This window comes from Cebus imitator, unplaced genomic scaffold (assembly GCF_001604975.1).
Source record: "Cebus imitator isolate Cc_AM_T3 unplaced genomic scaffold, Cebus_imitator-1.0 Scaffold599, whole genome shotgun sequence".
Classification (NCBI taxonomy): Eukaryota; Metazoa; Chordata; class Mammalia; order Primates; family Cebidae; genus Cebus; species Cebus imitator.
The window spans coordinates 343,568-359,109 of record NW_016107914.1 but is presented as its reverse complement, the minus strand read 5'-3'; the positions used below and the strand labels follow the sequence as shown (position 1 = coordinate 359,109).

The 15,542-nt window shown below is 58.8% G+C and overlaps 1 protein-coding gene across 4 annotated transcripts in view; it reads right to left on the bottom strand.

The window, feature by feature from the left end:
- Nucleotides 1-475: 475 nt before the first annotated feature.
- The window catches only part of L1CAM (L1 cell adhesion molecule), a 24,752-nt gene continuing 9,685 nt past the window's right edge, over nt 476-15,542 (bottom strand). Inside the window, exons 2-30 of one of the 4 annotated variants that reach the window (XM_037734288.1) lie at nt 14,243-14,422; nt 11,657-11,671; nt 10,979-11,084; nt 10,540-10,742; nt 9,523-9,645; nt 9,256-9,426; nt 8,857-8,968; nt 8,541-8,725; nt 8,287-8,418; nt 8,004-8,147; nt 7,323-7,434; nt 7,043-7,209; nt 6,784-6,940; nt 6,479-6,603; nt 6,283-6,393; nt 5,841-6,038; nt 5,541-5,611; nt 5,156-5,378; nt 3,958-4,073; nt 3,576-3,777; nt 3,367-3,489; nt 3,098-3,271; nt 2,884-3,003; nt 2,637-2,777; nt 2,197-2,331; nt 1,846-1,918; nt 1,738-1,749; nt 781-1,322; nt 476-749 (exon numbers count right to left, since the gene is read on the bottom strand). In XM_037734288.1, the coding sequence (XP_037590216.1) occupies nt 1,091-1,322; nt 1,738-1,749; nt 1,846-1,918; nt 2,197-2,331; nt 2,637-2,777; nt 2,884-3,003; nt 3,098-3,271; nt 3,367-3,489; nt 3,576-3,777; nt 3,958-4,073; nt 5,156-5,378; nt 5,541-5,611; nt 5,841-6,038; nt 6,283-6,393; nt 6,479-6,603; nt 6,784-6,940; nt 7,043-7,209; nt 7,323-7,434; nt 8,004-8,147; nt 8,287-8,418; nt 8,541-8,725; nt 8,857-8,968; nt 9,256-9,426; nt 9,523-9,645; nt 10,540-10,742; nt 10,979-11,084; nt 11,657-11,671; nt 14,243-14,318 (3,759 nt within the window). In that variant the 5' untranslated portion in view covers nt 14,319-14,422 and the 3' untranslated portion in view covers nt 476-749; nt 781-1,090. The remainder of the gene's footprint in view (nt 750-780; nt 1,323-1,737; nt 1,750-1,845; nt 1,919-2,196; nt 2,332-2,636; nt 2,778-2,883; nt 3,004-3,097; nt 3,272-3,366; nt 3,490-3,575; nt 3,778-3,957; nt 4,074-5,155; nt 5,379-5,540; nt 5,612-5,840; nt 6,039-6,282; nt 6,394-6,478; nt 6,604-6,783; nt 6,941-7,042; nt 7,210-7,322; nt 7,435-8,003; nt 8,148-8,286; nt 8,419-8,540; nt 8,726-8,856; nt 8,969-9,255; nt 9,427-9,522; nt 9,646-10,539; nt 10,743-10,978; nt 11,085-11,656; nt 11,672-14,242; nt 14,423-15,542) is intronic. The other 3 variants (XM_037734289.1, XM_037734290.1, XM_037734291.1) reach the window with 3 other exon arrangements.

Below are 15,542 nucleotides of genomic sequence, written 5' to 3'. Positions count from 1 at the left end.
GCCTGTTATAATTCTGATATTATGTACATATATATATATACTTTTGTTTTTTGTAGAGGGCTTATCAGTAGACCAAGCACAGGGAGGCCATGGCTGCTGGGCAGGGTCACAGCAGTGCTGGGAGAACCAATCTTTCCTTTTTTTTTGTCTGTTTTAATTTTTCCTGGGATGGGTTCATCAAAGCTAATTGCTATAAAACCTAGAAACCACCTAGAGACTCAGACATCTGGCTACACACTAGTGGCATAAAGGGAAGGACAGGGTACAAACTTTCAAAGTCACGGTGTATTTACATTCCCAAGGTAGGGGCAGGAGGAGGCTGAGGAAGAGAACTGTTCAGACGATGGGGGCGGGGTTACTAAGGGGTCCTGGGGGGTGGGAGCGGCTGGAAGAGGCCTGCCGGTGGGCAGTGGGAGGTGTGCCCGCCCCACAGCCAGGTAGTGGAGGAGGCCACTTGGATGTTGTCTGGTGGGTACCGAAGGCAGCGTGTGTATGGAGCTCCTGAAAGCTGGCCATGGGGCGGGCTGGGTGGTGGGAAGAGGCGGTGCTGCCAGACTGTGATGCTGGGGGGGACTCTCTGGGCCGTCCAGATGGCCTCCCCTGCCCCTGTGGCCAGCTTGCCCGGCTCCCATTCCGGTTGGAGCAGAGATGGCAAAGAAAAGAGCAGATGGTGGGGACACCAAGTTCTGTTGTCCCCAGTCCCAGCCAGGCTGGCCAGGGAGTGGCTGGGGGAGGGGAATGTGCCAAGCCTGGTCCTGAGGATACCCCACCATGTCTGACCCCAGTCAGAGTGCAAGAAAGGCAGCATCTTGGAGACCCTTCCGGGCCACCCCTACTTCTCTCCCCAACCACAGCCTCTCTGTCCAAATGAGCTGGCGAGGCAGCACCCAAAGGCTCCTGACATGTGGGAGATCTGCCCCCAAGCTGAGGCAAAGCAGTGGGTGCCCAGGAAGAGGTGCAGCTGGGTTTTGGCAATAAAGTGGGGACCAAGTTGTCCTCTGCCCCAACTCCAGCCTCCCATGGGCCTGCTGGAGAGAGAGGGGCCTTGATCCCAAGGCCAGGGGCACAGCTTCTCCTGTCCTGGACTCCACTATTCTAGGGCCACGGCAGGGTTGATGGGGGAGGTAGCCCCTGAGCTGTCGTTGCCCCCCGCCACCTCCTTCTCCTTCTTGCCACTGTACTGGCCAATGAAGGAGCCGTCTTCATTGAACTGAACATCCACACTGCCCCCATAATCGGCCAGGCTGTCGTCACTGCCCAGGGGCTTGATGTCTCCGTTGAGCGAGGGCTGGCTGCTGCCGAAGGCCTTCTCTTCATTGTCACTGCGGAGGCACAGGTCAAGTGTGAGTGACACTGCTGCCGAGCCCCTGCAGCAGCCCTGGCAGCCTGGTAGGAGCCTGGCTGGGGGTAAGGCAGATGTCCGCCTGACTTCCAGTTGCTTAGAATGCGCTCATGTTTGGGCAGTCCCCAGATCCTGGGGACTGAGGGAGCAAGTGCGCACTCAGCCGGAGGGTTGTGAGGCCTGCTTCCTGTATGGGAGCCTGTCTGGGGCCTCCCTGGGGAGGAGGGGAGCAGTGAAGGTAACAGTGTGGAGAGGAATGAGGAGCTGCGAGGCCTGGGGGCTTGGAAGTGAGAGTCCTGTCAGAGCCCCTGCAGCCAGGGGACAATGGCATGCCAGGGATGCACTGTCTACAGGGGGTCCCTGCTATCGGGCCCTCCCCACCGTCCCTGCCTTACCTCTCCAGGGACCTGAAGTCATCCGGCAGCACAGAGAGAGAGAGGGGGGTGAGAGGTGAAGACCAGGGTGGAGCCCAGCCCCAGCCCCAGCCCCGGCCTCAGGCTCACCTGTACTCGCCGAAAGTCTCATCTTTCATCGGTCGGGCCTCAGAGTCCACCTGGGTGTCCTCTTTATCCTTCACTGGAGACACAGAGAAGAACAGCTTCCTCTCCTGCCCCAGCCTGACCCGGGGCTCCAGGCCCCTCTTTGCCCTGCACCCCCAGCGATCTGCCTCAACAGCGCCAAGAGACAACAGGCTCTGAAATACAAACCACTCGTCCTCTGCGGCCCACCACCACTTCCCTGTCTCCCCAGGCATGGCCTGGAAGGATGATTCCCCAGCCCACCCCACCATGCCTCTGCCGTCCTGCCGAGAGCTTGTCAGGGGCTCCACCCCTCATGTGGGGCTCAGAGGCTACCTGAGTATTTGCCGCCCTTGCTGCGCTTGATGAAGCAGAGGATGAGCAGGAGAAGGAGCAGGAGGATGATGGCGCTCACAAAGCCAATGAACCAGCCCTCAGTGGCGAAGCCCGCAGGAGGGAGCCTCACTCGGCCTGAGGGTGAGACACCCACGCTGCCGCCCAAGCCCGAACCCGACCAGGGGCCCAGAAGTATGCTCCTGAAGTCGGGACCCTCTGGGGTGCTGAAGAGTGACAGGGTCAGGGAGATAGGGAAGAGGGCATCTGCGGAAAGGGTATGAAAGGGGGCTAATTCGGGGACACCCAGATTCTGGGAGGAGAAGCAGACAGGAGCTGTGGAGGGGGCCTTGGCAGTAGTGGACATTCAGGGGACACAGGGACATGAATTGGGCGGCACCCATGCCTCCCTGGCAGCCAATGGCAGGTCCCCAGTGCCTCACCTGTGCCATTGGTCTTCACAGCCATCCTGTGCTGGAACATCCTCTCCTTAAACAAGTGGATCTCATAGTCAGTGTCAGGCTGCAGGTCCCCCTGCGTGTAGGAGCTCTGGTTGTAGCTGACGTAAGCCCCGCCCTTCTCTTCTGCGAGGGTGAGAGGGTGGCAGTGGGGGTGAGTCAGAGTTCCAGGCAGCCCCTCTGGCCCAGAGCCCCCTTCCCCATCACTCCCCAGGGCCCCTTTCACACTCACCTCCCAAGGCTTTGAACAAGATATGGAACCTGAAGTTGCACTGGCCCTCCCTGGGGACCCAGGAGACGACGCTGTAGTTTTCACCCGCTGTGGCTGAGATGTTGCCAAAATCCGAGATCCCTGGGGACGCAGCGGCACAAGGAGACTGTGGCAGCTGCCAGGTAGTCTAAGGCCCTCCCTCTTGGATCCTGCTGGCCAGGGCCGCCCCGCTTACCAGACAAGGCCATAGTGCCTCCTTCCCGTACAATGGCTTCACCAGGGCCCTCTTTGGTGGTGGCCTGAAGCTGGAAGCGGTACCGCAGGTGGGGACTAAGATCGGTGAGGTTGTGTGTCCGAAGTTCGGGGTCCCGAAGGTTGAAGGACAGCTGCCCCTTGCCCCCCTCATCCACTGTGGGGACAGGCAGGGGTTGGCTGTGGATGCAGCTCTGCCCCCTCCCCGTGGCCCCTCCACCTCCCTTCCCTGTGGGGCGGGCGGGCACGCACGGGGGCGGTAGGAGAGCACATAGCCGGTGAGCACGCCGTTGTGGCTGATCGGGGGCTGCCAGTGCAGCCGCAGACTGGTGTTCGACTGGCACTCCACGTGCAGCGCCTCGGGGTGGCCGGGCACTGCAGGGCACAGAACCGAGTGGCAGGTAGGTCCTCGCCCAGGTCTGGGGAGGAGGGCAGGGATGAGGCGTGGGTACAGAACTCACCTCCCTCTGGGGTGCTAAAGGTGAACTCGCTGGCGGGCCCCAATCCCCGCCCGTTAAAGGCCTGCACCTCCAGGTGGTAGGAGCTATAGGGTCGCAAGCCACTGAGGATGACGCTGGTGGTGTTGGCGGGCACCACCACATGGTCTCTGTGAGTGTGCCTCTTGCTGTGCTTTCGCTGACTGCCCTCCCTCCAGTACGTTACCTGCACAGGTGGATAGAAGGCCTCGAAGGGCAGAAGGTGCCCAGCAGGTCCCCCAGCGCACACTCCCACCACCAACCCAAGACTTCCAGGACAGCAGCTGGCAGGTGGCAAAGCCCCCCCACCATCTTGTCACTTCACCTCAGTGACCACCCTCCTGGCCCCCACACCTTGGACTCTTACATTGTATCCTCGGAGGTGGCCCTTGACCTGGGCTAGGTCCACTGGCCGCCACTTGACCAGCACGGCGCTTGAGTTGAGGATCTCAATGCCTTCCAGCTCAGGGACTGCCTGGGGGTCTGGAAACCGCCAGTGACTTGAAGAGAGCCACAGGCTCTCATCCCAGCCCTGAGGCCAGCCCCAAGCCCCCCTACACAGGGAAGATGGATTCGGATGTTTTTGGGGGCACACTGAAGAGGAGCAGTGCCTCTGCATGGTCTCAAGGGTGCTCCCTGGGCGGCTTATCAGTTGCAAAGGTGAAAATAGTAACATACGAAGGAGAAACCATGGCCGGCGCGGTGGCTCACATCTGTAATTCCAGCACTTTGGGAGGCCGAGGTGGGCAGATCATTTGTTTGTTTTGAGGAAGAGTTTTGCTCTTGTTGCCCAGGCTGGAGTGTAATGACATGATGTCAGTTCACTGCAACCTCCACCTCCCAGGCTCAAGGGATTCTCCTGCCTCAGCATCCTGAGTAGCTGGGATTACAGGCATATGCCCCAGCCATGCCCAGCTAATGTTTTATTTTTAGTAGAGATGGGGTTTCTCCATGTTGGTTAGGATGGTCTTGAACTCCCGACCTCAGGTGTCTCGGCCTCCCAAAGTGCTGGGATGACAGGCATGAGCCCTGGCACCCGGCCTCGGGCAGATCATTTGAGGTCAGGAGTTTGAGACCAGCCTGACCAACACGGTAAAACCCAGTCTCTACTAAAAATACGAAATTAGCCTGGCGTGGTGGCGCATGCTTGTAATCCCAGCTACTTGGAAGGCTGAGGCAGGAGAAAGGCTGAGGCAGGACAATTGCTTGAACCCTGGAGGCAGAGGTTGCAGTGAGCTGACCAAGACCATGCCATTGCACTCCAGCCTGCGCAACAAGAGCAAAACAACGTGTCAAAAAAAAAAAAAAAAAAAGAGAGAGAGAGAGAAACTAGAAAAAAAACCTTGACCAGGTGCTTCAAGTTACCATCTGGAATACCACTGACAATTATAGAAATGTGTTGTATCAATGTGAAGTGTGGGGAATTTCATAAAGTCGCTCTGGTTATGTAAGAGAATATCCTCATCCTTAGGAAAGGCACACCCCAGCACTGAGAGGTGTGGACATGGGCTGGTGTGGAAGCAGGTGAGCTCCACCCCGGGCAAGGGGCCCCGCTGGATACTCACAGTCCTCTCCGGAATAGCCAATGGTGACCTGGGGCTCTGGGCCCTTGCCCTGTCTGTTGACAGCCTGGACTTTGATCTCATAGGGCACGAAGGTGGACGTGTTTGACACCACCAGGAAGGGGTCGTTGACAATCTGCTCTTGCCAGGGTCCTCGTGTCCCCTGAGGGCGCCACTGCACGCGGTACTGAACCTGGGGGGCGTTCCAGTCCATCCACCGGAGTGGCTGGAGGAGGCCAGCAGAGGAAGAGTTGGTTGGCCAAGAGCACCAGCATTCTTCGGCCTGCCCCCCAGAGCAGATGGGCATCCCCAGACATCAGCCCCTTCCTTAGCACAGCCAAAGGTGTGGCCCTATGCCCCATGGGCATCTCAGCCCAAGGACCCTCACCTTCCACGTGATCACCATATTGGTGGTCTCATTGCCTTCCCCCTTCACGTTCACAGGGTTCTTCTCCGGGGCTGGAAAGGAATGTGAACACATTAATGCTGCAGCCTCTTGTGGAGGGCCACAAGGGCTGAAGACCAAGGAACAAATGGCTCATTCTGGAACCAAGGGAGTCCAGCCCCCTCTCACTTCCCCTGGAAATTTGGAAGCAGAGGAGCTTGGGCATGGCGCCTCTCTAAGCCCTCCCTTAACAGCCCAGAGACCCTTCCAGTTGGCATGAGAGTGGGTGCCACCCTGACTCACCTGCCTCAGGTGTGACCACAGTCTCAGAGACCGGGCTGGGCTCCCCAGGGCCGTATTTGTTGATGGCAGTAACCCTAAAGGTGTAGTGGACATAGGGCGACAGCTTCAGGGTGGTAGAGGTCTGGTTCCCTGGCACCTTGCCCAGACTGTACCATTTCTCAGGCGCCATTTCCTTGTCCTCAAATTCAATGTCATACTCTGCCAAGAAGTAAAGCAATGGAGTAATAAGCATATGGCTTGGGGGGAAGGGCTGTGGAGGGGTTGGGTATAGTCTGGACCCCTGAGTACCCAGGTCAACTGGCATCTCCAGATTCCCATGAGGAACCGTGAGTCCCCCCAAACCATGTCTCCCCAGTAAGGCCCCAGGAGAAGGGAAGACCCCAGGACAGAACAGGGCTGGCAGAGGTGATGGTGGGGGTGGCACCGAGTTCAGGCCTCTTACTCTCAATGGGGGCGTTGTGGTCTTCCGCAGGACTCCAGGACAGGCGCACCTGGCTCTGCTTCAGCAGGTGCAGATCAGACACTGACAGCCGAGGCACCAACCCGGGGCTCCCTGAGGGCAGGGAGGGTGGCTGCTTAAAGGGCCCAGCAATGTGAGCCTGGCCTTCTGGAGTGGAGGCTGCCACCCTGCAACTTACCCACCACCAAGAGCTGTGCCCTGCTCTCCACCACATCCAGCTCAGTGCTGGCCACGCAGCTGTAGTTGCCCTGGTCACTGTAGTCCAGACTGTGGATGACCAGGCGCCCGTCCTCTATGAAGTACCTGTGGAGGACCCGTGTCTGTCCTTCCTGCTGCCTGGGCTCTTCTCCTCTTCCCATCCCTCCCTCCTGCCTTCTTTCCCTGCTCCTGCCAGAGCCTTCCCCCTCAAAGCAGGGATGAGGCCAAGAGGTCTGGACTTCCAGCTTTTCCTACTCTGCCCCCTTTCACCATCACTGTCCTCACTTGTCACTGTCCCCAAGCTCCTGGAGGTCTCGGCCGTCCCCACGCCAGGTGATGCTGGGCTGCAAGGAGGGGTCAAAGGAGGCCTGGCATGTGAAGGTCACCCTCGAACCTTTCTTCTCAATCGTGCTTCGGGGACCCTGGGTGATCTGCGTTGCATCTGAGGGTAATGGGTACATGGGGAAGTCAGTGTGATGTCCTCCAGAGACCTGGACCCTCCCTCCCAGAGGCACTGCCAACCACGTGGCAAGGGTCGCCTGACCTTTAATCTGCAGGTTAGCCACAATAGTCACATTATTTTGGTCATTGGCAGCCTGGCAGAAGTAGCGTCCAGTGTCATTGGCCTGGAGGTCTCGAATGCCCAGGGTCCCGTTGGCATAGGGGAAGAAGCGTTCGTCCTGAAGCACGGTTGTCCCATCCTCATCCAGCCTACAGTAAGCAGGGCGGACCTGGCTCTGACCAGCTGGCCTGGGCTCCCTGCCCTCCCTGGCTCCCTGGCTACTGGGACAGGACACTCACCACCACCAGGACAAGACACTCACCACTGAACACTGGGCACAGGCGCTCCAAAGGCCTTGCATAGAAGGTAGGCGGTGCTGCCCCGGACAGCCATGTATGTCTGATTGTCTGCAGTCAGGATCTTGGCCGGCAGCTCTGGGGGAGGAACAGTCTTGGGAGACAGAGCAGGACTTGGGGCCACAGCTGTGCCAGGAGCCAGGAACCCTTTGCATGGCTTCCTTGGGCCCCCAAGAGCCCTGCAAGTCTCGCTTCCCTGCTCCCAGCTGAGGCCTCCAACAGGCTGGGTCTCTCTGTCTTCAGACACTGCCCTCTGTCTCAGATGCGCCTCAGGTTGCAGCCACCCAGCTTTTACCAGTTATTCCAGGCCCAACTGACAGTCCCCGCTCCCCAGAAGTCTTCCTGGCCTGGTCCCCAGTCTTCCCTGAGGCTCCAGGAGAGGAGCCACCCGGGCTGGCCTGAGTGACATCCTGTCTGGGGTGAGCATCCGCTTAGTCACGGTGACAAGACCTTTCCCCTCTTACATCTCCCCCTGCTGTCATGAGGCTGAGTGAGATGGGACGAAAGGTCTCAGCAAGGAGAAAGGCTGGTCCCAGCCTGGTAGGCCAGGGACACATCAGCTGGCAGCTGAGCCACTCCGGTGGCCTGGCCCAGTGGGCTGCAGGGACAGACTGGGAGTGAGGAAGTAAGGAAGGGAGGGCACTCACGGACGACGTAGATGTAGGCATTGGCCAGCAGGAGCCCATGCCGGTTGCCGGCCTCACACTGGGTCACCATCGTATCACTGGGCTGCACGTTGCTCAGGATCAGGGCGCCACGCTGGATCCGGTACTTCTGGTCCTTGGCCAGCTCTGTGCATGCAGCAGGTGGGCCCATGGGCCCCGGCAGGGCATTGAGCTGCATTGAGGCTGTTCCTCACCCTCCTCTTCCTCTGCCCCACAGTGCTTAGGGCTCACAGCATTCCCCACTCCTGCCTGAGGCCCTGCTCACCCTCCACGGGGATCCCGTTGATTCTCCAGGTGACCTCTGGTTGGGGCCTGCCTTGGACTTGGCAGTCCAGGCGGGCAGTCTCTCCTGGCCCATACAGATGGCTCTGGGGCTTGTGCAGCCAGTACGGGGCAGCTGGGAAGAAGGAGAGAGCCGCCCTGAGCCCGAAGCCTGCAGCCGGCTCTTGTTCCCCGAGCAGACCCTCCCCTCCCCCATGACGGTGGGCATCGTGGGCCACTGTCCCAGGAGGTCCGTACCCTCCACAGTGACATAGTAGTCATGCTGTGCACTGCCCAGTGAGTTCTCAGCCAGGCAGCGGTACTCGCCATCGTCCTCCTCGCCCACGTTCAGCAGCTGCAGGGTCTTGTTGTGGTTCTGGTAGGTGACACGGTCAGCTGGCATGGGGCCACTGGGGCGCAGCCATTTGATGGTCGGCGTGGGACTGCCCAGGAGGCCAAGGGAAGAGAGCAGAAGGGAGAGAAGGCAAGGCCGCTCACCCCAGCCCCTATGCCCTGTGGAGGTCTGCACTCCCCGCCAGGGCTGCCCCACCCTGCCCTGGGTGCCCAGACTCACAAGCCCTCGGCAATGCACTCCAGGACCAATGGCTGCCCCTGCAAGGCCACCAGGTGGCTGCTGGAGTTGGTGGGGAAGAGCAGGCGGGGCTTCCTGTCAATCATGCTGTTGGCTGCCAGGAGAAAGGGAGTCGGTGGGCTGCCCACTCTTCCCTCCACCCCAGAATCGCAAGGCTGAGGGACTCGACACTCCAGCCAGCCCCTGGGGTCTCTGCTTCTTCCTCTATTAAGGAGAGTGTCCTGTCTCTGCTCTCGATGCCTGGGAAGGTGTCTGGGCAGGGTAGAGGTGGGAGCCAAGCTGTTCTTGAGGAAGCCTGTTGTCTGATGGACCTATGATGGGAAGGGCCGTGCCTGAGGGTGAGAGAAGTTAGGGAGATGGTGCACAGCCACTGAGACTCACTGGCCTTCACCCGGAGGTCAATGGGTTCCTTCTGAATGATGGTCCGGGTGCCTGGGAAGTGGGCGTGGCAGATGTAGTCTGAGTGGTTGTCGGAGGTGAGCACGTTGGCAAAGTAGAGGTTGCCGTTCTGGCCCATCGTCACCCGCTCGTCCTGCTTGATGTGCAGGATCTCTGCAGGGGGCAAGGACGCCGAGGTCATGACCCCGTCCGGGAAGACACTCTCACTGACACCCCGGCCCCACGAGGCAGCCCCCTGCCGGCACCCACTGCTGTTCATCCAGTAGATCCGGAGAGGCTCTGCACTGGGGGGAGGGTGGCAAGGCAGAACCACCGACTCCCCTTCCTCTACCTCCACAGGCTTCACTGTCTCCTTTGGCCACTTGGGGGCACCTAGAAGGGACAGAGGAGCTAACACTCTCCTCCTGGTCCAGATGGTGCTGGGCAGAAGGGAAATGGGAGTGGGCTACCCCGGGGATGGATGAGGGGGCAAGAGGATCAGGCCAGGAGAAAGTTCACAGAAAGGGAGGCAGACACTCTTGGCACCTTCTGGGCTCACGGCGGAGACCGGCACCTAAAGAGGCCAGGGTGACCAGGAGGCCAGGCGGCCAGGAAGGGCTCAGCCTCCACAGTGCTCAGCTCTCCCTGCCCACCCCAGGAAAGGACGGGTGGGGGGAAGCTGAGGCTGAGGTGCAGTGATGGGGGAGGGGAGCTGTGGAGGGATGCGGGAGTCACAGACCCTTCCATCATCCTGACACGGAAACCATGGCAACGGTTCCCAAGGTAACCGGAGGGGTGGGGAGGAGAGGGGCGAGTGCTCAGGAGGCAGAAAGCTCAGGGAAGATAGAATGTGAAGGGAAAACCCCAGGGAAAGGGCGGCACAGATAAAGACAGAGCCCTGGAGCAAGAGAGACCAAGTTGGGGAGAGGGACAGATGGAGAGCCAAGTGGAAAAGCCAGGGAAGAGGGGCCCGCTAAGGAGTGCGCGTGCGGACAGAGATGACTGCAGTGACTCAGGCGGGTCCGCCCAGAAACAGTCGCTGACCCCACCACCCCGCTCCCCCTACCCCCTTCCCCGCAGGCACCCGGAAAGCCTGAGGGAGTGTAGGGGCATGAGCTGACCGGAAGCACAATAGAGACAGAGACAGAGCAAACAAGGAGGACGCTGCACAAGAAAAACATGGGCCGGGGAGAAGATGGGGCGGGGCGGAGGGCTGGCAGCTTCCAGCCCACATTCCCACACAAGCTGCCGGGAACTGCCCTCCCTGGTCCCTGCAGCGCCTCGCACCCTCGGCCATGAGCCGGATCTCATGGGACATGGCGGTGCCCAGCTTATTGCTGGCAAAGCAGCGGTAGATGCCCTGGAACCTCTGGGCAAAGTTGCTGTTGTTGCCCGTGATTGTGAAGGAGCCAGAGTGGGGCGACTGGTAAACAGTCACACCCAGTTCATCCTTGGGTTTGAAGTGGACACCATCCCTCGTCCAGCGGAACCTGTGGGCAGAAAAAGGCCCAGAGGACTGAAGCCCTGGAACCCAATGGGGGCTGGAACAGGCTGGAGGGATGAGGGCATCAGCCAGAGCCCCCAGGGGATGGGCTGGGAGATGGTGAGGACTTGGGGTGATTGTGAAGATCTGGGGCTTCTGGGCTTAGAAGTTAGGTGGTTCGGGGAGGCACAAGGCTAGGGTAAGTGGTGGGTAACAGGGGCTGAGAGGGCAGAGATCACTCACTGCACTTCAGGCTTGCCACTGGCCTCACACTTGAGGCTGATGTCATCTGTGGGGAAGACAACCAGGCGCCGTGGAGACTGTTCTGTGATGACAGGTGGCTCCATCACTGGAGACAGGGTGGAGAGAGCGGTGGTGAGGGTGCTGCTTGGCTGGCGTCATGGCCTCAGCCCCTGTCCCACCATGAGGGAAGCAGGGTCCAGAGCCCCTGGAGGCCCTACGGCCATCGGGGCAGAATGGAGGAGAAGAACAAAAGAGGCTTGTGGGACGTGAAAGGAAGGAGAGAGAGAAAAAGGGACACATGCAAAAATGTAGAGAGAGGCAGGGACAGAGGAGACAGCAACGGAAGTTACAAAGAGATGCCAAAGACAGACAAAAAAGATATGACAGAAAGAAGCAGGGGCAACAAAAGCCAAGACACAGAAACCAAGAAGGACAAACCCCTGACAGGGGAGAAGGGACCAGAAAGAATGGCACAGAGGGACAGTGAGGGTGACAGAGGGCCCAGGCTGGGGCAGAGACAGAGCAAGGCCAGCCCGGCACAGGTGAGAGAAGTTCATGGCGCTCAGGGAGAGCCGAGCAGGGCCCTGGCACTTGGGGGCAGGGTTGCAGGCTCAGCCAAGGGCCCCTTACTCCTCTCCTTGGCCTTCTGGGAAACACTCTCACCCCTCCCCAACTTACCATGGTGTCCTTCATCTGAGAAATCCAGGTAGGCAGCAAGGGAGGGAATGGAGAGAAATACTGACAGGCAGCCCCAAAGGGGAGTAGATGGCAGGGGACACAGTAAGCTCTTGCACCTCCCCCCCACCATGGAGAGGAAAAGGCAGGAGAGGAGGCCCTGGCAGTGGCAACAAGGGGACATGTGCTGGGCTGGAGCAGTGGCAGGTCAAGCCCAGGGAGATGGGACAGAGCCTGGGGAACTCTTCCCAGGGCAGGGCGATGCCCAGGAAGAGGGGCTCCACTGGACCGGCACACGGGGTATGTAGCCCAGGGGCAGCCAGGCCGTGCCTCCAGCTCTAGCAGACAGGGAGAGAGAATGCTTGCTTTTAACAAGGAGTGTCCTTGCAGCCCCACGGCAGGGCCTGCAGAACTGACCTCACCCATTCAGGATGCCTTGGAAGGCACCCTCCCCTGCTGTAGCCCGCTTCCCTCCTAATCCAATTAGCACAGCTGAGTGTTTTCAATTACCAGGGCCCAGCCTTCAGAGCTCTGCTGCCCCCTCCCCCTGAAAACTATCCCAAAGGCCCTGCTGCATCTGAGTTTCCGTAGCTTGCAGGGTTGGCACCAGCCCTCCTCTTCTCCCTCCTTCCTCCCAGCCAGCCACCAAGCTCTCTGGGGCAGAGGCCAGAGCTGTTCCCCCAGTCCCAGGACTCTGCAGAGCACTGGCCAGGGCAGCCTCGAGGAAGGGAGAAGAGAGATGGAGGGAGGGAGCAGCAGCCTGCCTCTGAGAGCTTTGTCTCTGTAGAAGGCCTCAGTGTGAAATTCCAGAGAGGGAGGAAGGGACATCCTGGGGAAGCTGCAGTGGGCCCTGGGCTGAGGAGGGAGGCGGTGACAGGGATGACAGGATGGGGAAAGTCAACGAGGTGGAGGAAGCAGGAAAAGAGACAAAGGGGGCTGGAGTGGCTGCAGAGGGAGAGATGGAAGGCAGGTTCCAACAGGGAGGGCTGGCTGCTTGCCACCATCCGCTGTGTCATATCAGGGTCAAGAACAAGTGCTGGTCAGTGCCCAGGGCAGCCTTGGAGCTGCTGTGGCCTTTGACCTAGTTCTCTCTCCCCACTCCCATCTTTCTGTAGAGAACGCACAGCTTGCATTCCTATGTACAGTGTTATATTGTGTATCTACCACCTCTGTGTCCTCTGTATCTAAAAGCCTCACTGCTGTGTATTTCCCCTCGTGAGGCCTCTCAGTGGCTCTGCTCCTTCATCCCTGCACCTGGGTTGTCTTCATGCACCTGTGTGCATGTGTCCATGTGCATCTGTGCCAGGGGAGTGTGCATGGCCCTCCATGTATTTGTCTAAGGGGGCAGCTCCTTTACCTCCCCCAAGCCCTCACTGCCTCCCAATGCCAGGTGCCTCCCCAGCCCCTGTCCTACTGCTAGCACAGTCTTCCCCAACCCTATCTGCCAGGTAATCTCTCAATGACACTGGTTTCCTCCCTGTCCAGGCCCAGAGACAAAGGTGTTAAGGTGAGGCTGGGAAGGGACTGGAGCCACAAATTCCCTCACACATGATAACCTGTGCCATGCCCCTCACACAGCCTGACAGTCATTTACAACAGTATGCTTACAATTCTTGCTCAAATTCAGGAGAAAATCCCATCACAGTAACACCGCCCCACATGCAAGTGTGTACTCACATTCAGCCCCACTCACACATACACACGACCCACTGCAATCAAACATCATGGTCAAATGCCTCCCGACCTCCACAAATCTGGCCGGTAAATAACAGAGTGACCCACACACTTACCCATGTAAGGAAGTCAAAATCTCATTCATGAATATCTATTCCCAGTCAATTACAAGAACACACAGTCACACACACAAATACACAGTCTATCCATCTCACAAGCATACACAGAATGCTCATGCTTAGTCACAACCCTATGGCCACACTCCCCATGGTCCACTCATCTGCTTGTGTCCGGCACAAATGTTATAACCATAGACACATGCTCCAGCAGCCCTGCGCCCATCCCCACCAAATAACTACACACGAAAAAGGGTCCAGAAGGCTGCTGGGCTGGGACTGGGGTTTTTCAAGGCATCTTTTCCTGTCTCAGTACAGAGACAGGGTGACCAAGGGCCCAGAAGGAGAAATAGAAACGGGGACAAGACTTGAACACAGGCCTTTGCACAAGCCAGCTGAAAGCTGGGGATGGCCCTGTTCTCCTGCTGCCACACCCCTGTGATGGGGAGTGGAATCGGAGAAGTCGGAGTGGGGTGAGCAGGGATAGGGCGGGCTAAAGAGAGCATGGAGGAGGCCCAAGATCTCGGGCCCTACGCCGGGTTTGCTGTCCCTAGTGCTGAAATCGCCCCGGCCGGCCGCGCCTGTCCCTGTCCGTGGTGCTGACACGCCTGGCATCTTCTACCCTGCCCTTCTCTCCGGGGTACCCAACGTCCTGGCTACCTCCTGCCCACCCCGTGCCCAGAAAAGGCAAGGGAGAGGAGCCAGGGTCCGGAACAGGGAGAAGGTGAGGAGGCAGAAGATAAAGAGGGGCCCAACACAACGGCGATGGGAGGCGCCCAGGCTTCCTTCAGCTACTCACATTCCTCGGGGATCTGGATAAGCAGGCAGGGGCTGCAGAGGAGGAGAGGCCACACGTACTGCAGCGCCACGACCATCTTCCCAGAGGCACCGCGCAGCACAGCCAGCCGGGCTCGGTTCAGGCTCTGGCCGGGGAGGGGGATGGTGGGCGGCTTGAGGCGGGGAGCTGGGAGTGGGAACACTGGGAGAGGGGATAAGGGAAGGTAAGGGTGGGGGAAGAGAGAGGAGAGAACGAAAGGACGTTAGTGACTAACATCTGGGTGAGCCCGGGCTCCTGGCCCCGCCCTCAGCCCCGCCCCCAGCTGGCCAGCTTCTCCGGCCCTCCCCTCCCCACCCGCACCCGCACATACACCCGCACCCCTCCCCACTTTGAAGGGAGAAATCTGGAACAGATAGCCTTGGCTGGGCCTGTAGGTTGCCTTTTACTCCCTCTCTACTCTCTGTCTGCATCTTTTCTGCCAGCTGCCTCTCCAGCACCAACTTGTTGCCCCATCAGCTCCCCTGTGCATGGCATCCCCATATGTGTCTGCATGTGTCTGTGAGCAGGTGCCTGTGGACATGTGTGCAGTTGTGGATCTGCAGGCAGGGAGTGAGCTGAATGTGAGCTATGTGTCTGTGAGCAGGTGCCTGTGGACATGTGTGCAGTTGTGGATCTGCAGGCAGGGAGTGAGCTGAATGTGAGCTCGTATTTCTGTGGTGTGTCTTCTCTGGGAGGGGGTGCACTCATGGGTGGGTGTGTTAGTATGTGTGCCTCAGAGAATCAACACACAACTCTGCTAGCTATGTGTGCCTTCTTGTGTGTCACTATGTATCTGTGGGGATGAATCCCTGTATCCATTATGTCTGTGTGCACACAAAAGCATGTGTGCACACATATGTAGAAAAGAACTCTTCCTGTAGTCACATTGCCATAGCTTTCAGAGCCAACTGATCCCTGCGTGATGTACAGGCCTACAAAGCTAATGGGGGGCTTGGGAAGTGGAATAGAGAAGGGAGGAAAGGGGCTCAAGATCGCTGTATTTCACAGAATAGTTTCAGGAAAATGAAGAATGGGGAAAGGGCGAGGCATGGTGGCTCACGCCTGTAATCCTAGTACTTTGGGAGGCCGAGAAAGGTTGATCACTTGAGGTCAGTAGTTCGAGACCAGCATGGCCAACATGGCAAAACCTTGTCTCTACTAAAATATATATATATATAGGCCAGGCGCGGTGGCTCAAGCCTGTAATCCCAGCACTTTGGGAGGCCGAGGCGGGTAGATCACGAGGTCAAGAGATCCAGACCATCCTGGTCAACATGGTGAA